This window comes from Excalfactoria chinensis, chromosome 3, assembly GCF_039878825.1.
Source record: "Excalfactoria chinensis isolate bCotChi1 chromosome 3, bCotChi1.hap2, whole genome shotgun sequence".
NCBI classification, from domain to species: domain Eukaryota; kingdom Metazoa; phylum Chordata; class Aves; order Galliformes; family Phasianidae; genus Excalfactoria; species Excalfactoria chinensis.
Window position 1 is genome coordinate 50,130,379 of NC_092827.1, and position 27,871 is coordinate 50,158,249.

General features: G+C 35.3%; 1 protein-coding gene across 2 annotated transcripts in view; it reads left to right on the forward strand.

Moving 5' to 3' along the window:
- The window catches only part of LAMA2 (laminin subunit alpha 2), a 308,934-nt gene that overhangs the window by 255,679 nt on the left and 25,384 nt on the right, over nucleotides 1-27,871 (forward strand). For both annotated transcript variants that reach the window (XM_072332884.1, XM_072332883.1), the window contains exons 42-50: nucleotides 4,873-4,989; nucleotides 7,110-7,292; nucleotides 9,615-9,769; nucleotides 11,367-11,510; nucleotides 12,418-12,551; nucleotides 18,313-18,472; nucleotides 22,166-22,290; nucleotides 24,186-24,348; nucleotides 26,180-26,324. In XM_072332884.1, coding sequence (XP_072188985.1) covers nucleotides 4,873-4,989; nucleotides 7,110-7,292; nucleotides 9,615-9,769; nucleotides 11,367-11,510; nucleotides 12,418-12,551; nucleotides 18,313-18,472; nucleotides 22,166-22,290; nucleotides 24,186-24,348; nucleotides 26,180-26,324 — 1,326 coding nt within the window. The remainder of the gene's footprint in view (nucleotides 1-4,872; nucleotides 4,990-7,109; nucleotides 7,293-9,614; nucleotides 9,770-11,366; nucleotides 11,511-12,417; nucleotides 12,552-18,312; nucleotides 18,473-22,165; nucleotides 22,291-24,185; nucleotides 24,349-26,179; nucleotides 26,325-27,871) is intronic.

The window sequence follows — 27,871 nt, forward strand, 5'->3', positions numbered from 1 at the left end:
GAATTTCAATTGCTATCTGTTTCAGGTTTCTGAGGTGATCTATAAGCATTCTAAAGATTCATATAGCAATCCTAATGTAACTAGGAAGCAGTACTTACCATGCAAGCATTAGATCTTCTTCTGTGCTCTTGCCCCATACTGAAGGTTAATGAGATGCAGTTTTCCTAATGTTCTCTGATACACTTTAGATTTAATACACTCCACATGCACAAACATTCTGAACTTTCAATGTATGCCTTTTTGCAACCAATAAAACATGTCCACACTCCGCATCTTCAACCACACGGACGTACATAAAGATAAAATGAAAAATTGGCTTGTTTTTCCCACCCTACTTTTTCTCCAAAGTGATGAAGTTAGTAGTATTATGAATATAATCTCTCTGTATGTCTTGATGTGTTCAGGATAGAAAGTGAGATTTGAAAAACTCACAGGAAAAGATGCATTTTCCTGTACTTCTTACAAAGCCACCCTGTTCAGGGTCTCTGCTGAAAGTGAAGAATGGGTGATGGGCACTCTGTAAAGATCTGGTAGACAGAAATGATCATTAGCTTAAAATTTCTTTGCCTGAAATACAGGTAGTACATTAGTTAAAGTAATAAAAATCTCAAGTAATGTACATTCCAGAAATCCAGTCTGGGCTATGACAGAGGTGGGAGTGTTTTCTTGCTATGTTATGACATTCCCCTGTTTTGTGGTCAATTACACTGGGTATAAAACAGCTGTTAATCATGAAAATGCTTTACATTACTACCAAAAACTGCTGAAATAGACCTTACCATGCAAAGCTTCGGACAGAAGCTATTAAAAAGGAGATTTAATCATTCCATTCTCTGTGGGGGTAGAAGTTAGAAGGAATAACCCTGGTGGAAGAAGGTAAATTTGTATCTACTGCACTGACTAAGGAGTTTTGGAAATTTGGCTACAAATGAGTGAATGCTACTGCCTGTCAGCTTCATTCCCTCTGTGCCTTGGGGGATTTTTAGTTTGCCAGGAGCAATTTTTCTTCCTTATAGTTTTGAATTTACTGTTTTAAAAATATACTTGCCCAGTGCAGATTGGAGGCGATGAATAGGCTTTGTCAAAACTGATCAATGAAAAGTAAAAATAAGATGTAAAAACACCTCTTCAGCTGGAGACTGTGTCAGGTGGCTACTGAAATTCAACTCATGTCATTCCTTTTGCTTAAGAATTGACAAGTTGAGGGGTGTTGTTTTGTCTGATAGCAAGTGAATATTTTTAGCCAAAACATTTTCCAGCTGATGGGCACAGCTATATACCTTGTTTGTATATTTTCCTCTGCTTTGGATTTTCGCTGGCCTAGCATATTGCATCCAGGAAATTATTGCCTAATATTTGTACAAAATATTCAATGTTATATTCATACACAAGCTGATACTGAAAAGAGTCTTTTTTAAAAGTTAAGCATCATTAGCCATATTTCTCTAATTAAATCCTTTTCCCCTGTTAATTTGTAAATCTTGTTTCTTTTCAGGTTAAAAATTTAGCTTGTCACTCCTCATCCTCCTGATAGGATGAGACTGACTGTTTTGCAAGAAGCAAAACAAACATAATAGAAAGGGATGTGTGTAACTGCCAGTTAATTCGTGCAATATCCAATCAGTAGAAACAGATGTGTGTGTAGCTCCTCAAGAGATTTCAACCTTTATTTTGTTTTGGGGAGCATGCAATGGGCACCATGGCCTTATGATACCTTCTTAGACAGTCTCATGGAAAACTGTTTGGTCCTGCTCTCAGAAGATTCCTACTTCCACTCACATTGCAGTGGTGATACACCATCAGTAATTAATTCATGCCACATATGCATGTGCTCTTTAGATTTGCTAAAGCTTGTCTCCTGTAAAAATAGATCACAAACAATAAGTAATCAAGTTTCTTAATGAAACATATGAGCGTAAGGATTTTTTTTTAACATTATTTTATTCACTTTATTTTATTGACTCAGAAGGAAAAGGAATAATAATTGTTCTATAATGTAATGTTTAATCATGAAAATATTACCAGCGATTTAAAATCTTTGTTTATGTTAACCTAGCCAGGAAATGTAAAGTTTCATACGTGCAAGGTCAGTCAGGATCTTCCTTACCCTTCCGGGTTTGGTTTTAGTGATTCATTGATAGTCCTTTTGATTTGAACTAAAAAAATCCTGGTACACTGATTGGCATCTTGTGCCATCTTTGTGCAGAGCTAATCAAATGGAAACAGGAATGAGACATATTTCTCAAGATATTTCTCAACCAACACTTTAATGTGAGTTGACAGTGCCTGGCATCTTTCAGTACAGACCCACTAACCTCCTCCAAGTCAGATCAGCTCTGCATTTTGCAAAAATTTAAATTGTAGTTGTTCATATTTTACCTCACTTATGTGATTGATTTGAGGGTCTCGGGACTTCAAATTACAGATTTGGCATTCTTCATTAATGCTAATAATAAAAGGGTGGGGAAAATGTGAAGTTAGTTTAACTTGTAATTCATAGTCAAAATTAGCACCAAGAGGCTCTCTGGGTTACAGTAGGGAAATCTACTTAAAAGTATAGTTTCATGTTTTGATCACCACACAAAGTAAACAATTTCTATAAAAAGCTCCCTCAAGGCACTTATTTATCTCTTCATTATTTTAATATTAAAAACAAACAAACAAAAAACAACAACAACAACAACAAAAAACAGTACATTTGAAGAATTAAAAGTAAAATTATTAAATGTTACATTTCAGTATTCAGGAGTTCTAGGGAAAATTTACTTAGTAAAATCCATAAAAATTACTGTTATGGTTTCAAAGCTGAAAACAGAAGTGGAGAAGCATGATTCTGCAAATGTATGACTGAGAGATAATTAATGTTCAATCTGGCAGAGTAAAGAGGAGAAAAAGAGCTTATTTATATTAATTTAATGCAACAAAGTTACTATACCACCACTTGAAATTAATCAGACATGTCAGGAATGTTAATACACTTTATAAACACTAGCATTACAAAAAGCCACCAGAGACACCAAAGAAATATCAGGCACCGTGATTTCAAAATTGGATGCAGAAAGTTAAAACAGTTTTGTCAGTATTATTAGTTAATGACAAATGAACTCTGATAAAGTCTCAGATCACTTAAGAGCAGAATCTTATGTGTTCATCCTAGTTTAACATCACATTAGGAGTAGTTTCATTCATCTGCAGAGTCAAAAACAACTGCTTAGAAATATTTTTGAGGAGGAGGATAATCTCACAATTTATGGAAGATTCTTCCCAACATTATTCTGTGGTTAACTGTACCTTTCATACTTGACACCAATGTCCTGTTCCTTTGCTGGGGCATTTTGCAAGAATTAAGACCTGCCTCTAGGCACACCTGAACTGTTTCTCTGATTTAAATGAAGCAAAAAGATCTCTACCTGAATGGCATTTCAAAGGATCTAGCAACAAAAACATGATTCTCATTTGCATTCCATTTACAATTTCTGTCTTCGAATTAGCCTTGGAAGATTTAGTTAATGATTTCTTGAAGGTAATATGCATTTTGTTTGGTTTTTCTAATTTCAAGTTGCTCTTTGCACATCTATTTTTAAGAAACCTTTCTCTTTTAGAATCCATGAATTCCACAATCCTATTTTTAACCCATTATTATCTTTATTCTCTCACAAAAGGTTACAGCTCTGATGCTGTTGGAGATCTAATATGGCTAATTTTTGTTCCTTATTCAGAAGTGATACATTCTGTTTTTCACAAGCATGTGACCTATTCACTGAGAAATTTCTTCTCCAGTATGTTTTCCTGTTCCAGGACCTATGTATCAATATGTATCCAGAAACCATGTGTTTATTTTCAATAATCTGTCATATATCTAAAGGTCACTGTCATACTTTGTGTCTTAAACTACGTTTATACAAATTATTCTCCTCCTTTTGCTATCAAGCATCATGATGTCGAATTAGTTTCCCAACAAGGCATGCCTTTAAGTTAATAAATAACTACCTGTCAGTTGCAAAGAGCTCCATACTGATATAAAGATATGTTGGAAAATGCTCCCTAACATAGTTGTTTAAGCATTAAGCACTTTCTGTGCCAAACTTAACATTAAGTTTTGAAATAATGTCTGTTTAAATAGCAGTAAAGCTTAGTTAGAATCTCAGTTTTTAGAGTTTGTAAAATTATTGCTAATGCTGAATACTGTTCCAAAAATCCCTCCATAATTTTTATTAAGTGACTGATGAAGAACATAGATTATCTATAAAAGGTAACACCAGTTTGTAACAGTCTGTAATGTACAACCATTTTGATTTATTAGGAGAAATTTTCCCTACATATGTGTGTTTCTTTCATAATAATGTGTTGTTAGCGTAGTCTTCTCAAATTAATGATAGAGCGATGTGATGTGTTTTCTTCGAATATTACATCAACATTGGTTATCTTTTAGAAGACTCTTAAGAGTTATGCCTTGGTTATTCTAAGTGAAGCAGTAAGCTGACATAATCAGTCTTACTTCTTTCCACACAGTGGTCAAATCATTCGTCCTGGGTAACATCTTTGAAAATTTGAGTTTGAAAATTTGAGTTTGGTTGGATACAGGAATCAAAGCTATGACTAAACTTCACACTTGAATTTTCCAGTGGATCATTTTATGAGTCTGAGTAAACCATTCTATCTGTGACTGCCTTTTTTATTCTTTCCTCTGTAAACCTTGGGAAATCCTCTGATAAACAGAATAGTAAAATAAACTAAAACATTTAGATATTGTGGAAGCAGGGAACTTAAACTGAAAACATTATCGCTGATACCTAGAAGTGGATTTACTGGACTTATTTACGCTATTTAATACCTTAATGTTAAACGACTTGCAAATTATTGTTATTATAGAACAGGAGAACAACCTGGACAGCATGCAGAACAGACTGAAAGAAGCTGATGAGAAGAATTCTGTTCTCCTGAAAACTTTGAATGAAAGCTATGGAAAACTCTCAGCCATTCCTAATGGTAAGCTGTAAAAGTACTGCAAAGCTTGACTTATCCCTGCCCTATTTCATCATTTTCTATTTTTCTATCACATTACATCTATCTGATTTTTATTTATTTATTTGTTTGTTTGTTTGTTTATTGTGAGAGACAGTGAGCTACAATGTATTTTTATTATAATAGATGGAATTGTTTGTTTAGTTGTTGTTTTTTTTTTTTTAGAAAACAAGGAAGTTTTATCAGCCTATTGATACAACTGTTATCTCTAAGGAGCCCTGCATTATAATTAACTGAAGATGTGCCTTAAGAAAAGTCTCTGAAGAAAGTCTATATTCTTTCTGATCTGTGTAGATCTGGGAGGTCCAGACTACAAGTAAAAACTTGGTGTGAGAAGTGATTCATTGTGCACATTGTTGTATTCAAGATTACAGATAACTGAAACATTTTGTTTTAGATGTAGCACTCCTTGATATCAGGCATTCACAAGAATTTGCTTTAATATGTCATATCTTATGCTACTTTCTGGGTTTTGACCACAGGTAATGACATGACTGCTTCTCTTCATGTGCGCAGATAGATGTCTCAGTCAAATAAAATGGACCTTGGAGGCCAGCAAGCCTTAGGAGACAGAATACTGAGTATGAAACGTAAAAGATACATGAAATATGCAGCCATTAGCAATGTAATAAGCTCTTGTCAGTTTAGAGTTACAGGGTGCTTGCTCTTGGGACAAGGACACTCTCATATTCAAGTAGATATGTCACAAGTGTGAAATTCAGATAAAATAAATTACTTGAATAAGAAAATACAGTAAATTAGTAATCCAATAAGGAAATAACCAATAGGGACAGGAGAGAAAATGACCCTGTCATTTATTTTGTTCTTCAAGGTTTCATTGAAACACAGTGCAGCTTAAACTAATAATTCTTGTGTCTATGCTATAGAAATAGCCAAATAAAATAACCAAATTAAAAAAACAAACAAAAAAAAAAAACAAAACAAAAAAAAAACAAACAACAGAGGGATAGATCACCTTTAGGATGAGGAGCTACACATAGGTGTTGATAGAAAATAAATAACATAAATATAATTGGTGTGATCAAGAGAGGGAGATTCCATTTTCCATTCTTCCAGAAAGGGGTGCAACCTGTAATAATGAACTCAAAAAGAGAGAGTTTGATAAGATGAAAAAAGAAAGTGGAAAAAGGCAATTGGAGAGCTCTCTTCTTTCACTTCTCAGTGCTGATGATGATAATGGTTAATTAAAGGATTGGTTGTGTTTTCAAGCTGCTACTATGTTTTGGGGGATTTTTGAAGACAAACTTTGAGAAATAAGAGTGGAGTCGTTTGGAGTAGAGATATAATATGTTTTTACTCAACAAAATAAGAGGGGTTCAGGACAAACCTTCCAATTCTCTACAACCTTTGGAAGCATTGTCTTTTCTCTGGGCCAAGGCTTGATGGCATTGTACTATCCACAGAATATGAAGAACACACCTGTTTGGAAATTTACACTCTTGATCCCCTGAAATGGAGATAATGTCTGTGTTTTCTTGTCTGTATACAGTCAGGGGCATGGAGTCATCTTCAAGCACATCTTGGTATAAACACTCTAATCAACCATCTCTTACCCAGAACTGGGGGGAAAAAAAACCACATCCTCCTTTGCTTTCCCAATACTGCAGTACAGTCTGTTAACTGCACTGACTACAACAGGGACCCCACAGTCAGTGTAAGTGGAACTGTTGCTGTGTGGTCATTTCAGAGGTGTCCAAACTTCAGATCTGCACTCTTAAATGTTCTTATGACTGAGGGACGCAAGGACATATTGGAGAACACAATGAGAAGGCACTTCAAGAGCAATTTCATAGTTTTGCAGGAAGCAGGTGGCAAAGAATATTCCTGCAAGTACCAAGACTTCACTGTGGGATTTTTTCTTCTTTTCAGGAGTATTTATAGTCTAAAAAAATAGAGGATGAGATTCTGTAAGCTAGACATAGACATGTGAAGTTGGAGATCCTAAATAGTACAGAACTACACAACACAAGATGGTAGAATTTTAGCCCAGCTTTATTCTTGGGATATATGAAGACAAGTTCTGTACTCCAGGCAGTTATTAAATTGTCCTTTTCTACCTGCAGATACAGCTATAAAGGTACAGGCTGCTAAAGACAAAGCAAGACAAGCCAACAATACTGCAAATGATGTCCTGGCCCAGATTAAAGTCCTCAACCAGAATCTCCTTGGCTTGAGAAACAACTACAGTAAGCTTGCAGATGATGTGGCAAAAACAAATGCTGTTGTGAAGGATCCTATCAAGAACAGTAAGTTCTTTTTTGCTACATTGTTGTTGTTGTTTGTTTGCTTTTGGTTTCTTTGTTTTGTAGTTTCAATTTGCATCTAAAAATGACACAGACACTCCACAATTTCACTGTTATAGCATTACTGTGCTGGGATAAAAAGGAAACTACTGTTTCTATTTTCTATCTTACATACATTTAAAAAAAAAATAAAATAAACTTTTAAATCTTAGGAACTGCTGTTAGTATTCTGTGAAAAAAAGCTAGTGTCAGCAGGTTGAGCATGTAGTGGGTAAGTCTGATCCACAGACTAGTCCTTTAAATAGATAGGTGAATAATTAAAGAATCAGTCCTTGACTGACAATGTGCTACTTGATTCACGTAAAATTCCTTGCACTAGCTCAGCCTCCAGTCAACCAGATAATAACTTCTGGGTGAAATGCAATGACTTCTTTCGTACAAGCTACTGTTTATGGTAGAATACTGAAAACACTTAGGAAGAAAAGAGGTAAAAATGAAAATGTTCTTTAAGGCTGTTTTTTGGTAGTGAAACCTGTTATCAAATATAACAATTTCTTTAGCAAGCGTTTTAGCAGCTTCTCTAGCAATTTCCACTATGGTTATGATGGATAACATTGCATTCTAAATTGTATAACATTTCACTGTAGATTAGGAGAGCATATTGTGTAGGTGTGTGCGGCCAGGGCTGAATATTGTTATGAAATTACTGAAGGACTAACTTCTCAGCTAATCTGTGCTTTCCAGGTTGTAGTCAACTTAGCAAAACTAGGCACCTAAAAATATGTAGTTCAGGAAATTGTCAGTCCTGTTCCATGGACACATATCCTACTAGCAAATGTAATTAATCCCAATGATTGTTTGTCACTGTCTTCCTATTGGAAATCTCTCAACTTTCATTAACTGAAATACATGTGTGAATCCCAAATATAATCATCAGACAGAAAAATCCCTAGTAGTTTAGACAGTATTTAAAACAGTTTTTGATTGAAAGAATTGGAAATCTGATTATATTGTGGCAGGTTACACAACAAGCAGATCTACAAGGTAATGACATCTAGCTTGGTATTGATAACAGGCAAGTGGCCTAAACCTAGTAGTTTCTTGGCATTTCTGGATCTAGAATACACCAGGTCTAGAATCCTGTCCCTTAACTTATTTTACATTTGTGATTAGATATTCAAAACATTTTCTTATGCTGTGTTCTGTTTTTTTTCTCTTTTCTTTGTCTCCCTATCTTGCCTACAGAAATAAGTATGTATGTCTTCTTTCTTGCTTTTTTTATTGTGCCTTTTCCCATAGATAATGATGATTCATTGCTTACTGCCAAAGCTTATGCATGGTTTTCCACATTGCTCATTCAAATGGTTACTTTTTGAAGGCTCTGCTTTTTGAAGGCTTTGAGATAGTAGCTTGGTAATTAGCTTAACTTATGAAACTTATAAGAAAAATCCTGAAAGTTGGTCTGAATTAGTATTCAAAAACCAGATAACCAGACTTTCATGCAATTTGTAAGCATTACCCAACTATAGTAATTACTATTTTGATTCAGTCTATGTTCTTTTGGTAAGTGCTGATCTGTCCATTTCACAGTCATCCACACTATTTCATACCCTCACAATAGTCAAGTGCTGCAATCTTTACATCTCCTGAAAAAAAAGTGTCAAAGAGAAGGCATTGTGTTCACCAGTTGTAGGTTGAAAGTCCTGCGAAACATAAAGAAAAAAAATCTCCTTTGTAAAATCATTTTTCACTGGAGAGGGAGAAAAAAGAAAATATGTAAATATTACTGCCTTTTTTTTTTTTTTTTTAATCTGCATTCAATACACATATGTAATTTTAAGCTATCAGATAATTTTAAGTGATCAGAATTAAATTGTTCTTGTTGCGATTATAGATAATTTAAGAATGAACTTCATGTTAATTCACCATTTAACTATAATCCTCCAGCTCTTCTGTGGAAACTACTAATGGAAGCTAACCAATTTTAGTAATCTGGCTTATTTTTTAAAACATGTTAAGTACTTAATTTGTAATTGTATTTTGTTCCAGTATGCATTTTCATTACTCTTATCACATGAGGCATAGTTACTGCTTCAGAATCCTTGTTAACATCTTTATCTTCTGTTGCTACATTAACTTGATTCTAAATGTTCATAAATGGCCTAATTCTGTTCAGGCAGCTTCCTGGTCTGTGTATACCTCATATTAGCATTTAATATTGCCTGAGTGTTGTCTGTGCAGAATTTTCTCAATTTTTTTTAAATCACACTTTATAATTACAGTCTGACACCACTCTAAAATTGTGCTTTGTTCTTTCTTATGAAGTTGCTGATGCAGATTCTAGTATAAAACACCTGGAAAAGGAGGCAGATCGCCTACTAGATAAACTCAAGCCAATCAAAGAACTTCAGGATAATTTAGGGAAAAACATTTCTCAGATAAAAGAGCTGATAAACCAAGCTCGGAAGCAAGCCAATTCGGTAAGCCTTTTTCTCAGTAAGGTCACCTTTTAAATATTAGTGGGATTTTATTTCCTACTTTTCTATTTCTTTTCCTCAAGGTGAATACTTTCTAATACAAAAAAAAAAAAAAAAAAAAAAAAAAAAAAAAAAAAAAGCGTAGAGTAAGCTTCTAGTGGAGTATAATTTCTCAGATAAACAGAAAATATTCTGATAATTTCCTCTCTGTGTTTTGTTTCTTCATTTAAAATGCACTTTTGTTAAATGGATAATATATGTAGGATTGTATGTGGAAAAGTTACTATTTAAGAAGTACTGTGGTAATAGCATAGCAGAAAAAATCACTATGTCATCGATGACTGAGCACTGATAATAAGCTTCTGGTGTCAATTCACAGAACTTGTATTACTTGAGAATATGGAGTCTAAGGATGCAAACTTGGGTTGAGAGTGTATTTATACTTTGATTATTGCTTTTGGAGTCCATCCCTCTGTAGTACTCTAATCTTGATGACCAGCTGGGTAATGCTAAGGTTAATTAGCTTGTGACCCAATAGAACAAGAGAAAAATGTAGATGAAGATGGTACTTTAGGAATCTTCCTGAAAAATGGTCAGGGAAAAAAAAAAAAAAAAAAAAAAAAAAAAAAAAAAAAAAAAAAAAAACAAACTATAGAATTGGAGTCCAGAAGGGATGTCTATTACATATTTGCCCACAAAAGAACAAGTTACAGCGATGCAACAGTTGTCCTCTTATGTTCATCTTATGCCTTCTAAGGCTTCTAAGTACTTACCTCCTCAGCATTTCTGAAAAAGGGAAACAGTGTGTTTGGTCCTATAACAGATCTCATTTTTGACAAAGTCTGCCCTAAGCAAGAGGTGATACCATTACGTACATCTCCTCTAATACATAAACATGTCTACCTGGATTCAAAATACGATTGTAGTGACATTATGTCTATGTCGACATTATGAGAGCAAATAGTATACAGTTTTCATCTGTGCTATTGAGCCTGAGGAAACTAGCACAAGTGTCCAAATGCATATGTCACTTGAGCTGTAAAAATGAAACCTAATAATGAATACCAGTTCCGCTTGGGACTATGTGAAAACAGTTTTAGACACAGCTGTTGGTTAAAAATTAATTATTAAAAGGTGTCTTAAATTAGTATAATCAAAGATATTACAAAGAAAAATAGATCATCATCTCTACCCCAGAGCAATGTGTTGCAATTCCTACAGAAGCACTGCATATTTTCCTGGCTACATTTTCTACTTACAGGCTATCTCCACTGCCAGAATTCCCCAGCTGCTTGTGTTAGACCTGTATATCTTCTAGCTATTTTTGATCCATATAATTGATCCTTTCAAACCCAAATGCCAGAAAGAGTTTGTATCGCCTTTTAATCAAAATATAAGAAACGATCCCAGAAAGAAAATTGCATTTCTACCTCCTGTATGTATCCAAGCAACTACCTGCTACTTGTAGCACAGAAATTGTAATGAGGGAGAAAATAAACAAAAGTTATATTTTTGTAATGATTTAGAAACATCTTTTGGTTATTTCTGGAATAATAACCAGTCAACTGAATTTTTTCTAATACACTTTTTTTTTTTGAAGATCAAAGTGTCCGTGTCTTCTGGAGGCAACTGTATTCGGACATACAGACCAGAAATAAAGAAAGGAACATACAATACCATCATTGTCAATGTGAAGACTGCAGTTGCTGACAATCTGCTTTTTTACCTTGGAAGTGCCAAGTTTGTAAGTTTGTCTCCTGCTTTTCTTATTAGCTTTGCTCAGTCAAGTCAGGTTACTGACAAACACAGAAGATGAAAAAGGCTTTTATTTTTAACTCTTTGAGGCTTCAAAGTAATAGAGGGTCTAAGATAAACTAGATGCTTGCTTTGGTATTAATTTAGGGACTTCTAAAATATAACTGGCAAATATTTTTTTTAGTATTTTCACTAGCTATAAAATCTGAGACTTCTAAGTGAGCTATACTAGGGCTTTAAAATTCACAATGCAACCAGAGCAGTTTGGGGGTTGGTAGTGAGTTTTTTCCTTGGGGAAGAAGTGGCTAATCATCTTCCATCTGTCAAAGCTCCAGTTTATTGTAATTTTATGTCAGGACTACGATTGCAAGCACAATAATGATGAATGATTCAGTTTCCCATGGGCAGTCTAGCAGACAAGCTTCTGGAATAATCAATAATAATTCAGTAAATGTGAAAAAATAGTGCATTTCTAACATTTTGAACTATGTATTTTATTTACCTAAAACAAAATGAAGAGCCTACATGGCATCATGTATTAGTCTACAATCCTGATATGTTTCTGCCATCCAATGGATGTTTTCAAGTAACGTCAGTCTGAGTTAAGTCCTCTTCTTAGTCGCTACAATACCAACATTTCTGTAAGTCTAACAGCTTACATGCTGTGTACCACTGACAGAAGCCATTTGTCATATTTGTCATAAGATTCGTTGTTTGAATCAAGGAAAGCAGGGAAAAGACAATCTCAGTCACTGTGAGAGTTAGTTTTCATACTTCATTGTCTCTAAGTGGATTTCAGTTTCCCCATTCTGATGCCTTCTGAAATGTGAAGAGTTCTGGAGAGTTTTCTTTGATCAAAATTTGAGATTGCTTTTGCTCTTTTATTTTGCATGCAGACTGACTTCTTGGCCATAGAAATGCGGAAAGGTAAGGTGAGCTTCCTGTGGGATGTGGGATCTGGTGTTGGACGCGTAGAGTATCCAGATCTAACCATTGATGATGGATTCTGGTACCGGATTGAAGCCTCTAGGCAAGTACATATTTCACTTCCAAGATTTGGTTCCTAAAGAAAAAGCAGCTAAATAAAGCAAGATTTACTTCCAATCCACTGATATCAAGTTTCACAGAATCACAGGGGTTGAAAGGGGGACCTATGGAGATCATGTAGTACAACCTTTCTGCTAAAGCAGGTTCCCTACAGTTGGTTATATGGGAACATGTCCAGGCAGGTTTTGAATATCTTCAGGGAAGGAGACTTCACAGGATGGAATGAGCAGCTCATTCCAGTGCTCTGTCACCCTCAAAGCAAAGACGTTTTGTCATGCTTTATGGAATTTCCTGTATTCCAGTCTGTGCCTATTACCCCTTGCTTTGTAATTGGACACCACTGAAGAGGACCTGGCCCCATCCAATTGACTCCCATTCATTAGATATTTATAAGCATTGATAAGATCCTCCCCTCAGGCTTATCTTCTCCAGACTGAAGAGTCCCAGATCTCTCAGCCTTTCCTCATATGAGAAACACTCCAGACCACTCATCATCTCTGGTATTCCACTAGGCTATTTAGAAATTCCCTGACTTTCTCGAACAAAGGAGCCCAAAAATGGACATGGTACTTCAGATGTGGCCTCACAGTAGAGTGGGAAGATAACTTCCCTTGACTGCTGGCCATGGTCTTTTTAATACACCCTGCAAGCGGATGCATGTCAGCCATAAGGGCATGCTGTTGACTTATGGCCAACCCATTGTCCACCTGGACATCTAAGTCCTTCTCCATAGAGCTCCTTTCCAGCATGTCAGCTTCTAACCTATGCCAATGCATGCAACTCCTACACAGGTGTAGGACTTCACATTTGTCTTTACCTCAGGTTTGCACATCTCAGGTTTATGGAAGTGTTTGCTGTGCTTAAAACATCTATTTTTAATGCAAGGTGATATCATACTTAAAAGCAATTGCAGGATGGTTTAGTGGAAGGTTTTGAGCCTATATCCAATAGTACCAAAAGTGAATACACTGCAATTACTATTGAAATGTGAATTATTCTGCATCAAGAATGTATTTTCATCACACATTTTCCCTCACGCATCAACAATCCATGACTGCTTATATTTCCTTCTTTTCTACCTTTCAATTTAGTTTTATGAATTCTCTTCTTCAACTAGCATCCTTTAAAAATTTGTTACAGGTTTTGACATTCAGACAGATAACTGCTATTCTTTTCATCTTGAATTTCAAAGAGTAGCACCATTTCTGAATTTCTGGTCTTGCAGTACTGCAAATGAAAGGTCTGTCATACACCAGCATCTTGATTCTTACTCAAAATGCCATTTCCATACCCAGAATATCTCTTCAAACTAGAGATATTAAAAAAGATACAGCTTATGAAAAATCGAGGATAAAATATTCTGAAAAATTAAAACTATTCTTTGTATTTCAGTCCAGTTACTGGATGCTTTTGAATTTTAGATAAATAGATACCTTATTATTCAATTTTCAAATTGTTTTCTTGAATTTTGTATTTTCCATTTAAATAGCACGTGACATACAGTTTAATAATTACAGCATAAGGACTATGTAACTTTATATCCATTATCCTTTCCTCTTGAATTACTCTCCTAGTAAATTAGATGACATTGTCTATATTGCAAACAGATACGAAGCTGAATAATCCTCTTGTATCCTTACGTGCTATATTTCACCTAGTATTATATGTAGAAGTGATAGTACAGTCATACTCTGAGAGAAAGAAGAAAGGGAAAAGAAACATTCTAATTCCAATTACATACATAGCTCTGAAAGAAGAAAATGGAATCTAGTTTAAATAATTCAGCAGAATCACAGAAATCAGATATTCGGGACAGAGAAAGAAATAAAATTATGGCACTTTTTCTAGTAGCTGGTTTAATGAAACCTCATTGCTTGCAAAATACAAGCTGGGTTACGATAGGAATTGTTGAAATCTTCATCACTTCATATTATGCATACTAAAATAACTTCATGACACAGTAATGCCAGACTTCTATTTACAAGAAAGCTGCTTCAGCAGAATTTGGGCCAGGATATGGTATAAAAATTCACACATCCTACAAATGCACAGTGCCTATTAAGTTATTTGTTCTAGATATATAGGATGTGCATGCCATTAGTTTTATCCAAACTGCTGGATCAGCAATTTGGAACAATTACAGCTGCACAATTCAGGAGAATTACATGCAGAGGCATCAGTTGGATTTGTGGGATCGAGTTGAAGAACTCAGGACTAGTTTTATATTCTTAAGGCAGACTTCATTAATCATGTGCCCTGCTGAAGATTTTCTGACTTCAAATATTTTAGTCCATGTGATAACCCTTCTTCATAAGCTGTTGAAGAGTTTCACTCATTATATTCTATCATTTTTTTTCTCTAAATTTCTTCTCAGTTCCAGCTACTTTTTCAGCAAACTGACAGAGCTGCCAGACAGCAGGATGTCCACGTAGAGGGGAGGCGAGGCCATAGAGGCCTTGGGGAAATTCTGGCCTTGCAAAATTTTGCCTAGCATTTCAATGACAACAGGCATTGAAACATGTTCGCAATGGTAGATTTAACTATGCAAATATGGTAGCTTTAAAGATAGATAGCAGGTTTTAACCAAGAATCTCAAAAGGGCTTATAAAGAAATGTGTTGGCTCAGAGAAAATCATTCAGCTTATGGATTGAAATCTAAATATGAAACAGCTGACTGTTGAGTGATGATCAGGGATATTCAATTCAGTTAACCACCAGGCCAAAATTTCCCATCTGTTATGACCAATTTATTAACTACTGCATCTGTTTTCCATAGAAGCTTTTTATTTTCCTTGTCATTTTATTTCAAGTACGCTAATTCTTTGCATTTTATCATATATACAGAGGCCATCATGGAAATCTTTAAAATTTTATTTCTGTGGAATTGGAGTAAAATGTATTTATTCCTTTAGCATAACATTTGCCTATGGAATAAGCAGTTCCCTTTACTTTGATGACACAAGAACTTAACAGCCACTTACAGAGTTATTTACCTTCTAACAGATGAATCTGATTGATATTAAAAACTGCAATCAACTGAAGTGTCAATTGATGAAGGAAAATATGACAAACAGTTAGTGACAAAAAGATCAGAAGCAGGTTTGCAGCATGCAGGGTCAATTTTGTGGAATGGTCAAATACATACTAGAATATTTTTGATGCACTCTCGATCAGTGAAACAATGTCACTTGACGTCAGCAGGCCTGTTAGGAGCTGGATCTAATTAACTGTGATTTTAATCAGGCACATTTTAAATATTCTCATTACTAATGGCAGAGTTTAAACAATGCCCTTCCTTGGAAGGAAGGACAGATGAATCATAAGTTCACACCAAAGCACATCCAGTTCAGCTCAGCAAGAATTCAATCATGAACTACTGAGGCAAATCTAAGCCATACTTTCCAGTAATGGTTTTCTTTGCAGTCCAGGTATCATGGAGTAGACGTTTCTTTATGGTATTCTGTAATCTAATGTTGATAACTTGCAGAAGTCATCTCAACTGTATCATGCATCTCCTAAAGAGCAAATCCTGCATGTGTGATATTGTGCAAATGTATCAGATGATCAGCAATCAAAGTGCTGGTATATCTTTAACCCAATAGTTCAGCAAGCATTGGCTATCACCAGAATATTATTTTCTTATCTGATTACTTGTCATACCTCAGATTTCAATGTCTTTTTGCTGTCAAGTTAGCCAAGCTCTTTCTTCAAGCAATTGCTTTCTTCAAGCAATTGTCCTCCCTAAGCAAGAGAGAATTATTTATGAGAGACTCTATAGTTAGCAGTTCAATCTGTTTGAAGATGAAAGACACCCATGCTACTTTTAACACATTAGGCACCCTAAAAAGTGTCAGTCTGCTCAGTCACTTCTATGTTATTGCATTTGATTGTTTTTAAACTGGAATCTCTGGAGTCGTGGTTTCAGTTTAATAAAAGCTTCTAGTAACTGTTAAGTCTTTCAACAATTACTACATTGAGAACTATGTTTTTAAGTCCTTTATAGGGCTTTTATTAATAAACATGAATAATAATAAAAACAAACCTGATTTTGTTAATAAACCTGGAAAAAATGCCCCAAACTTTAGAATTTCTGCCACATAGAGTGCTATCTACTTAACATTCCATTGACTTTGGAATAAAAGGTAAAATAATTGTAATTAAGAATTTGCAACCAAAAAAAAAATTCAACTAGAAGAATTGTTTTTCCCCACTGCTTTTAAACACTTGGGAGTAACTGTGCATTCACATGCCCCAGATATCACAGGGAGATGTCCTGAAACTCCCATTTATATGGTCTCCTGAGTTGCTAGATGAAGCTAGAAATAATTGAAAATCTCCAGTATTTTTTTGCAAATATATGGTTTTCACATTGAAAACTTTGATGTCCCTGTCTCCAGGGCAGACAAGATGGCATAAATTTACAAAGATATTCCCCACTGAATGGAAACCCTTAAAATTACTTTGCAGCCTTGCTTCACAGTTCAGGGGAAATTTATCAAAACTGACATGTCACAACTAACCCCTTTTTTTTTTCTTTCTTTCTTTTTTTTCTTTTCTTTTTTTGCTATAAATGTTTTATTTCTAGTGAGATGTTATTTCACAAGAAAACTCTCAATTTGTTCTTGTTTGTGGGTGACAGGTTCTGTGCTACATGAATTTTTGAAGAGATTTCTAGGCATAAATGCATAGTTTTCTGTTTTATTTTCTTCTCGTTCTCTAAAGCCCGGGTCCAGTAAACTTTCTAAATGCAGAAATATATATTAGACTTTCTAGATCTCTAAACCCAGAAATAAGTAATGTCAAATTTTAATTCATTCAGTATCCAGAGTTATGTATTCTTCTACTAAATGTGAGTTCTTCAAGTAAAGTGTCATTTAATAGAAATGAGAGTTCTTCCTGAAGGGTATGCTTTTAACTTTCAATTTGATTGTTACTTCAGCACCCCAAGCCTATCTGTTTTTTTGTTTTGTTTTTTTTTTTCCTAAGTAGGCAAAAATAAATATATAAATAAATTCTGCATCTTTACATGCAGCAAAGTTCATAACTTAAAAAAATCAATGGGTTTTTTGCTTGGTTGGTTGATTTTTACTTCTTAGCTGTGACAACAATATCTTGATAGGATGGGCATGCAGCTTTTAGTCTAGAAAACTGCATGTGGAAAATTTTGGTAAATGTTATCACTTTTATTTAAATTCCTTCCCTTAAACACTACTGACAAAAATACAAATGTAAAATCTGTTCTCTGAGATTAATGTGTTTGATAAACAACCAGGGAGCTCCAGTACATAAAGAACAAACTCTGTGCACCCCAGTGAAGCTACACTGTCACATGATCAAATACAACCTAGTAAACCTTATAAAAGTCATAACATAATATATATAATATAATTATAATGTAATGCAATGTAATTTGAATATTTGCCTATCTCATTTGTTACATCAGGAAAATTAGTCAAGACTAGTTTTGTTACAATATTAATTTTTTTTTAAATAGCAATTTTCATGTTTCAGTGAAAGCTCCACTTCATCTGTCTATTGAATTGTGCGCTAAAAAAAACACTGAGGTGATGAAAAGAAGCTCTCTTTAAATTATATAAGTCTAAGAGTCTATTCATCTGTATCAAAATGGACCATAACCAAATCAGTAATACATGCCTCTATTAAAAGATGCCAACTGAAACAGACTACTTACCATATTTAACTGTGGTTTACTGAACCTGTGCTTATTTTGTCAAAATGTCTAGGACTGGGAAAAATGGCACTATATCAGTACGAGCTCTGGATGGCCCCAAAGCCAGCATTGTGCCAGCCACTTTCAGTGGTGTCTCTCCACCTGGATATACCATTTTGGATGTAGATGCTAATGCCCTGCTGTTTGTTGGAGGTTTAACTGGAAAAATAAAGGTAATGTACTGTATGACACTACTGTATTCCATTACTACTTACAGTAAAAGTAGCAAGCGTTAGTCTTGTGTCTTTGTTGGAGGTGCTTTAGTAGTATTTATGCTCTTAAGAGATTATTAGCAATATGTAGGCTTTCTGTCTAGAGGCAATTAAAGGTGTCTGCTTTGTGCCATAAACAAGAACTCTTCAAACATATTTTTACAATTACTGAATCATCATTTGCTAAAAGTGGCTCTATACAGAGACCAGTGACCCTTACAAAACAAGAATGGCCTCACTAGCTAAACATATTCTGTGCCTTGATTGCTTTTTCAGAGGCAATAAAAATAAACTGGAGAGAGATGGTTTATATCCCACACCTAAAAATTATTCTTAGTTTTCTTTTGTTCTTGGTGGTGTTGATGGGAGGTACTTTATTTTTTTGTCTTGTTTTGGTTTTGGGGTGTTTTTGTTTTGTTTTTTGTTTTGTTTTGTTTTGCTGTGTTTCATAAACATCAATTTCTACTGCTGTTTTTTTGGTTTTTTTTTTTTGTTTTGTTTTGTTTTTTATCTCTAACAAATGTAATTACACTGGCATTATGTTGTATTTCTTACTTGCCATAATGACTAATGGAATATTTATTCCACTGAGCAAAACTGATACTGTTCTGTGCCTGCAGTGCTGTGTAGTGGCCAAAAGCTCAAAAACACGCAAGTCCATAAAGTCTGTAGGATTTTCTCTGCCTACCTCACTGAAATGTGTAACTGCATTTTGCAATGATTGCTGGCTCAGGAAGACTGGCCCATGCACCGATTCTAAATGCCAGAACTGTGATTAAGAAAATCCTTTCATTGTTTCATATTTAGAAAAATACTTGAGAGTTTGGTTGATAAATTTACATTTCATTGATGATTAAGACAGCAGAAAGTAAGTTGTGGGTAGCTTTTGGTCTGTTTTCTTTGTGTGATCCACTGAAGGAGTTGTGAAACTTCAAACTCAAATGCCAGCCTAAACCCAAACCTTATTTGAATTTTAGAATCATAGAATTGCCCAGGTTGGAAAAGACCCCAAAGATCATCAGGTCCTAACCATACTACCCTAACTCTAACAACCTTCCGCTAAATCATGTCTCTGAGCACCACATCCAAACAAATTCTAAACACATCTAGGTATAGTGGACACAACCACATCCTTGGGGAGCCTATTCCAGTGCCTAACAACCCTTTTGTTTTAGATTTCACTTGCAAGTTATCAGAGCGCATGTGGGACAAGTACTGAAATGTAATTGCACCATTTATATATGTGTCAAACCTCTCAGAGCTTTGACCTGAATTCTACTTTGAAAAATATTGTTATGGTTACATTAAGAATCCAGAGAATAGGAGATGTCACACGGCATAAATGTGTCATGGGATAAATTAGTCTCGTTCCTGGTCCTGATTTCAATGGCAAAGTTATTACATTAGACTAATAAAAATGTATATTTTCATTGATGTCATTTTTAATTTTTACAGCTCTCTCATTGTTAAATTAAGTGTCCTTAGTATTGCAGTCTGATGGCAGGAAAAGTGAGGCAAAGGTGTAAGCAGAGATCATATCTAATATTTGAATAACCAGGCCCCAAAGCTCACACCTACCACTCTTGTAAAATGTCACCACTTCTAACAAAGGTCAACTCACTTAATATAGTTTGAGTTTTAACATTTGTTTTATCTAATGCGTACTATTTCACTTTTATTTTTTAACATTATTTGTATTTATTTGGGGTTTCTATTTAATATTTAAATACCGACATTGTTTAAATAACGCTCAGTTACCAAGAATTGCTTAATGATGGATTGTGTGCTTAAGAAAAAGTTAAAAATAAAAGAATAGCAAAGAATTTCCAGAGCAAAAAGAATTCAAAGGCTCTTGATCTATCAGGATAAACATAAGGGTCTGAAATGAAGTAATGTGTAAACCTAAACTCTTTCCTAAATGTTTTTTATTTTTCCCTTAGTTAGACAGTGAGGCAGAGGTGAATACTGAGCATGCTTACTGAGCACATAACACAGTTTTAGGATCTCGTGTGAGGTGAAGTACTGAACTGGAACAGAAATTATGGAAGCTGCAGAAAATATGATACCAGAGCAGTGATTTTTCAAACTTGATAAGAATTCTCCAGATGTTTTAGGGATTTCCCAATTTTTTTCATCTTAATATAGAAAAGTATCCTGATATATTTATTTATTTATTTCTTCATTTATTTATTTATTTTCCCCCCTGGGTAAGTAAAGTGAAGTGCCAAGGTAGAAAGACAGTGTATTGTACATTCAGTGAGACAGGAATATTTTTAAGCATTATCAGTCTTGCTCTTCTCAGGCGCAGTCTGTGAATGAAAGAAAATAAATGGTAAATTTACCTTTTTAAGAAATATTTGTCATCAGTTGTCATGTTCACAAAATATTGCCTTTAACTGGGATTTTATTTATTTATTTATTTATCTTAATGCTATGAAGCATTTTGGACATTTGTCAAGATCACTGATTTTTATTTTTATTTTTTTATTATTTTTTATTGAGTTTTGGACTATGTGATTAGATAGACCTTAGATTTGACCCAGAATTTCATTCATTTTCCTTTTCGAGAATGTTTTTTCAGTGTATTTATAAAGAATGCTCACTTTCAGCTTTTAAAATCATCTTTCATTTGGCTTGAGTAGAAGACTATGATACTTATATGTCATGAATTTCTTAGAAGTGACATTAAGTTCCTACTTGTTGCTAATTAAAACCTTCCCAATTACCCTGGGAAATATCATCAGAACATAAAGTCTTTTGAGTCATGCTTTTGCTGGAATATTTTTAAGTTGTACTTTTCCATATTCTCTTGCAAGTTCTTAATATTCATAATTGCTGTATGGAAAACAGCAGGTGCTTGTCTATCTCAAATAGTTAAGTAAATAGTTTTCAATCAGTTCGTATTGATGAAATGATTTAAATGAAGCCAGGTATTTTTAGAAAGATCGTTATGAGGTAAGTACTCTGTGTACAATCATATATTACTTACCTGATCACAGAACCATGTTATGATCATGATCAAATGAGCCTTACTCAATGTGTGTGATACTAACCCAAAGAGCTTTGATGCATTAGAAGTTAAAATTGTTTTGCTATCTGCACTTTTTTCTGTATCCAGAATTCAGCATGACCTTTACAGATGTAGCCAGCTGAGCTCACATCCAGTCTTTTGGTTTGGATGCTAAATTTCTAGGCTTTTGAGAATCAAGAACAGGTGAATTTTGCTAGGTGCATTGTGGGCAAGATTCCTCATAGCTATTTCCATGGTATCTCAAACAAATACACAAATAGACATCAGTGAGAGTCTGCTGTTGAACTAGTGCAAGCAGCCATTCTCCAGATGGCTGTGAAGCAGGTGGTGATGTGAAAGCCCAGACAGGTCCTCATTTTTCTGAGATCATTCTGCATAGGCCTTCCTCAGTCTCAATTAAATGGGCTTTTCCATCTTGACTGATACAAAAAATTATCTCACCTTTTTGCCATTCAATTGTTCTAGAGGATTAAATAGATTAAATACTAATCTTGATGTGAAAAATAATAAGAAACATCTTCTGGTATTTGGTGTCTTTGTATTAGTATTAGTATTTGTATTAGTTCAGATATAGTAAGTCACTTCAAACTGAGTTCTAACAGCGTCTGTGTTTTCTCTTACAGAAATCAGATGCTGTAAGAGTAACCACTTTCACAGGCTGTATGGGTGAAACCTTCCTAGACAGCAAACCCATAGGACTTTGGAATTTCAGAGATATAGAGGGTGACTGCAAAGGGTGTGCCGTCAGGTAGGTAACATATTGCTCCTTTATAAGCCTGTCTGTGGGGATGCTGTGGTCTGTTGTCAACAGGAGAAATTCTGCAGCAGCCATCAAATTCCAGTAGACAGCTCAGAAAAATGAATTGTAGGAAATAGAAGTTATGTTGAAATTATGTCAAGAGGAGAAGAACCCAATCTGTGTTAAAAAGTGGTCAGTATTTTACCGGAGTGCGAATGGTGTAATGGTGCTGTGAAGCAGACTCCACCAGTGGCCAGGGTTAGTCAAAATGTGAGGGATGGTGAGATCCACAGTGTGACAGATTCTGGCACATGGACAGTATTTTGCAGCTGTGTTGTGGGTGTCTGCACATCATAAGGCACAGGGCAGTCAGGTGTGTCAGTGTGACTTTCATAGCTGCCAGTGTAGTGAGCAGAGACACCAAAAGGGAAAGTGGTTTCCTTTCTCTAAAAAGAGGGACCTTTCTGGTGTGTCTGTGTACTTTAAGGGTTGTAACCCATCTTCTTTCCTCTTTTCCATGGGATATTTTTCTGCAACACGATTCAGCATCAAAAGCAGCACTGCTGAAAACCCCCATACAGGGCCCCATACTGAGACTATTCCATAGATTGTCATTTAAAGAATGATTCTGAGTCTCTCACATACCAGTTTTGGCTTTCACCATGACATATTGCATAAGATCAGTATTGTTCTATTAGATACTCCTGATTTTAGCGAATTTTGCAGTCCCAGTATATAGTATAGAGCTCACACTGTATTAGGCAAAATCACTGTAGACTCAGAGAAGTTAAAAGTAGACTTGTATTCAACGGAGCAGCCTACTTTGAAATATCTTCTATGGCTTTGCCCTTTCAAAATGATGGAATTTCCAGTTGTGAACAGAATTTTGGAAATGCTGGAGGATTTCCTTGACTAGAAATGTAGGCGCTGGATGCTCAGGTTAAAACTTAAGGAATGTGATGATGTATATGTGTCTCAGTTACAAGCAAGTCCTAGTAGAGAGATCTAAACTTTATATGTATCTCTGCCTAATTTTTTCTCATTCATTAATGATAATGCAGATCTCTTTGCTTGGAGTAGAGTGGGTGGGTGGAAGATTGAAAAAAAGAATACTAGACTTGAAATTCATAAAAAAAATGTATTAAAATTTCACTTTTACCTTAACCCAATTTTCTTGTATCAGAAAGAATCCAGTTCTCCTGCAAAATCTATTTTAAAAAGCTAACTGTTAAATGTAGTTATGTAGGGCAAGAGGGCTATGTTCAACATCCTTGTATGTATGCCAAGTTAAATGAGAAACATTCTCCTAGCCAGTATTCTACATGTAGGTCTCTTGTTCAACTATAATCGTTTGTTATTAAATGAAGAGATTGCTGTCATCCAACCATCTGATCTGTGTGACAAATGGTCAAGAGTCTATCATAACAATAATATTAAACAATCTCACAGCCTCATCTTTTCTGTAATGAGAGGGACTGATGCTTCTCCTCTTGCAATGTTTGTAGCTTGTGGGTAAACAAAGAATCACAGTTTACAAGGTTTTTGGTCTGTAGCCCTCCAGAAGGTGTAAAGTCCCTAACACTAACAAAACCAACGTTTATTACAAGAATGCTATTTTACAAGGAAGATTGCAAAATGACCAGTTATAGTCCACAGGATATATACAACAGGTTCTTTTTCCATCTTCTTCCAAGAAGTGCTTTCTTGTTGAACATCTGGTGAGCTGACCTTGTAGACCCACTTCTAAGAATGTGGGTTTGATACAAAATCAAACCAAGTTCAGGAGGACTCCCAAAAGGCAGCTTCTTGCTCCCCTGCTCTACTCTTCTGCTCCACCTCCACATGTTTTTTTCCCTTTTAATTTCACATGGCAAGGAAAAATGGTTGGAATTGTCCCTTTTCAGCCCGCAGGTGGCAGATGGTGAAGGGACAGTCCAGTTTGATGGTGACAGCTATGCCGTAGTGAGCCGCCCAATCCGCTGGAACCCTAACATTTCTACAGTCATGTTCAAATTCAGGACCTTCTCATCCAATGCTCTGCTGATGTATCTCGCTACTGAGGACCTGGTAAGAACAAAGAACCTCCACACTACTTACAGGTTTCTGCCCATCTTTGCAATGGCTTAATTCTTCATATCATGAACACAAGTAGAAATTTAGTGTGTTGCTGTCTAGGTATGATGCTGCCAGGCAAATACAAGCTTATAGTATGCATGCTGACCAACTTGTTTTTACAGACCTATAAGAGTTATTGAGTATCCAGCTGTTAGTGTCCAGGTTTTCTGATATTATTAATGAATTGAAATTTATCTCCAGTGATTACTTGTGCAAGTATTGCAGACTATGGTGATAATTTTTATAGTTTAAAATACCACAGTGGGTAGCAGGGTGAGAGAGAATACAGGAAGAGACAACTCCCAGGGAGAAGTTCTGCTCATCAGTGGAAAAAAGTTTTGTGTTTAATGTAAGTGGTATTAAAGGGGAGCTGAGTATTAGTTATGAAAGTTGCATGGGATTTCTGCTTATGCAGATGTGTGTGGATAATGGGAGTTTTTCATAAAAACATCTGGCATGATCCCCCCAGGAAACAGGAGTGACTTGGTTTCAGCATCTCCCATTGATTTGCAATTCTGACTGGGAAGACAGTTCTTTCTTTATCCATCTTTCCTTATCCTTTTCATATGGGCCAGTTACAAACAGCTGTCCTCAGTGATATCTTGAAGAGTTATCTCAGTGATATCTTGAAGAGTTATCTCAGTGATATCTTGAAGAGTTATTGAGCACTCAATACAAGACAAGCCAGTGTACTGGCATATGTTGTACTGATGTTGTTTTTATAATTAATTGTGTAATTGAATATTAAAAGTATAATTAAGGTAATTATTTGAGATGATTTTATGTAATTAGTTTGGATAATTATTAATATATGCTTTTTCTGTGAAAAAATTATTTAGTTGAACTCATGGAAAAACACTGGGATCTGGAAAGCAGAGGGTCTCTGATACAATTTACATCTTAAAATGTGGTCCCACAGTATGAAGACACTAAGGGCATGCTTTCTAGTAGTGCGTGGATAGACATGTGTAAACATCTAGAACAAAGTGCTGTGTTGATATACATAACATTTTTCTCAGTTTTACACAAGTGTTCAGCACACAATAAAGTATTTTCAATCCTTCTAGTGCAACTAGCCATGAGCAAAATGATTACTAGACTTCTAAAGCTGGCATGTCTGATATGCTCTTGTCCTGGGTTTTAGTTCCACCATTACTTGCTTAATGCTTTTCAGGCTGTCCAGTCCCCTGGCTATATGTTTTTCTCCTTCTAATCTATCAGCTCTTTCTCTGTAGATACTGAAGTGTATACTACTGCTCCAGCCAAACATCTTAGTTATGGCTTAAATATTGTTATCAGTGGTTGATGAGAAAAAGAATTTATAGCTCTGCACGAGTCTTTGGAAACCCTGGTAAACAGTCCCATTTTACCATCTTTGCTCGTTTTCTACCTAGTAAGTTTAAATATAGCAGAGATTTGTAGTAAATACACAATCATTACTTATGTAATTGTAGGGATAGGAAGGGACCTCTGAAGACCATGTAGTCCAACATTTCAGCAAAAAATCCAGCTAAATTAGCAAAATTCCAACTAAATTATCAATTTAAAAGAAAGGAGGGAGAAAAAGAACTTGCTGAAAGCATACTTTCATATGCTACAGTCCTGGGCAAAAAACACCTAAATAGATTTTTTAAAAAGCTTGTAAAAAGTTGTATATTGCCATTTAGGAAAAAAAAAAAAAAAAGAAGCATTTACTTAATGTCATATGCATCTTACCAAAATGAACAAGAATTGCAATTTTTTCTTCTAATGCATATGTATATCTAACCCCTTTTATTAACAGAAGGATTTCATGAGTGTAGAACTCAGCGGTGGGCATATAAAAGTCAGCTACGATCTGGGTTCAGGTACAGCTTCTGTTATCAGCAACCGAAATCATAATGATGGCAAATGGAAGTCTTTTACTCTATCAAGAATTCAAAAGCACGGTGAGTTCCTGTGTTGTTAATGTGTGTTTCCCAGTTCCTTATTTAGTACAGCTAAGCATCTAATCAGGGGGAAGGAAATTTTCAAAACTGATGAAATTACGAAATTCTAGTGGTTTAGCAACTCCTTTTGGTTAGATTACAGGTGCACTGGAATGCACTCAAGTGACTGCAGCATCAAACAGGCCTATTACGATATTCTTTTGAAAAAGGTAGTTTCATTTTCAGGCATAATTCTGTTTTACAGCTGTGTAAACGACATTCTGCAATGCTTTTCAAATAGAGAAGCTTTTTCATCGGTTCACTGGTGTTCAAATTAAGAAAACAGACTTGTGTGATTTTAATGAGGACAGCAACAGCATTAATGTTGTACAGTTCTTTCATGCTCAGCATATCCCAAAGCATTTTTTAAAAAAATGTTTTAAATATTGATAGTACAGTATTGCAACAGACAAACATAGCAGCCATTTGAGATTTCCTAATAACTACAGAATGCTGTCAATCTGCATGGAAGCAACTGGGAATGTCTTCAAGACTGCCAGTGACTCTTTAACCTATTACTTATGCAAAATGTGAAGTGGTGGTGTTTGAAAGGATACATAAAATGCTGGCTAACAAAACTCTCTTGTTGTTGTTGTAATCTACTTATAGGACTGGTGGAATTTTCCCATAGCCAAATTCATGTGGTACACTCAGTGCTTTTGTATTGCTAAAGTCATCTTGCCTTCTGAATCTCTTGGGTCCCCAAGGGTGCTGAAATATGCTCTTCCACCTGTAGTCCTTACATTGCCAGCTCTCAGTCTGGCCTTCACATCTTCAACACAGACTCACTCTTGTCACTTGGATGACATGGACCTGGGAGCCAGGCCAGCAGTTAGAATGACTCAAAGCTCTCACCTATAGATTTTCTGCAGATTTAGAAGTATACCTTGATCTCTTAGTGCATACTTTTAACTCAGAAAACATTACAGTAAACTACAGTGTCACACAATTGCAATTTCTTCATATCATTCAAACATATTTTATGTTTGTATAGAATTTATTGGTATAGAAATAAAAATTATGCTCAGTCTGTCTACTCTAAGGCACAGAAGAGAAGTCTATCCCCCATTCAATTATTTCACTCCTGAAAACTGGGCAGTTTGGTTTGGCATTCCACATTTGTTCTCTCTTTAAAGTCTCTGTCCACAACAGGTTCACCTGTAGATTAGATTAGAAGTAATCCCTTCCATTTAGCTGTCTAGAGAAAAAAGGAAGGGTGGAAGAAAGAAAGAAGAGAAGCAGGAAGGATGAAAAAAGAAAAGGACCCTTTCTTTGCATCCCTAAGGGATAATGTTCCCTTCTTCCTTGAAACTTTTCAGTGTGCCATGTCTCTCTCACTGAACCTTAAATTCTGTATTAACCCACACATTGCAAATGTAGATAGAACAATCATTTAAATATAATGGTTGTATGTAGTTCATTTTACAGTTCATTTGTGACTTCAGATTGAGATTAGACATGACAGCAACTGACTACTTTGGGTTAAAAATGGTTTAGAGTGACGGATG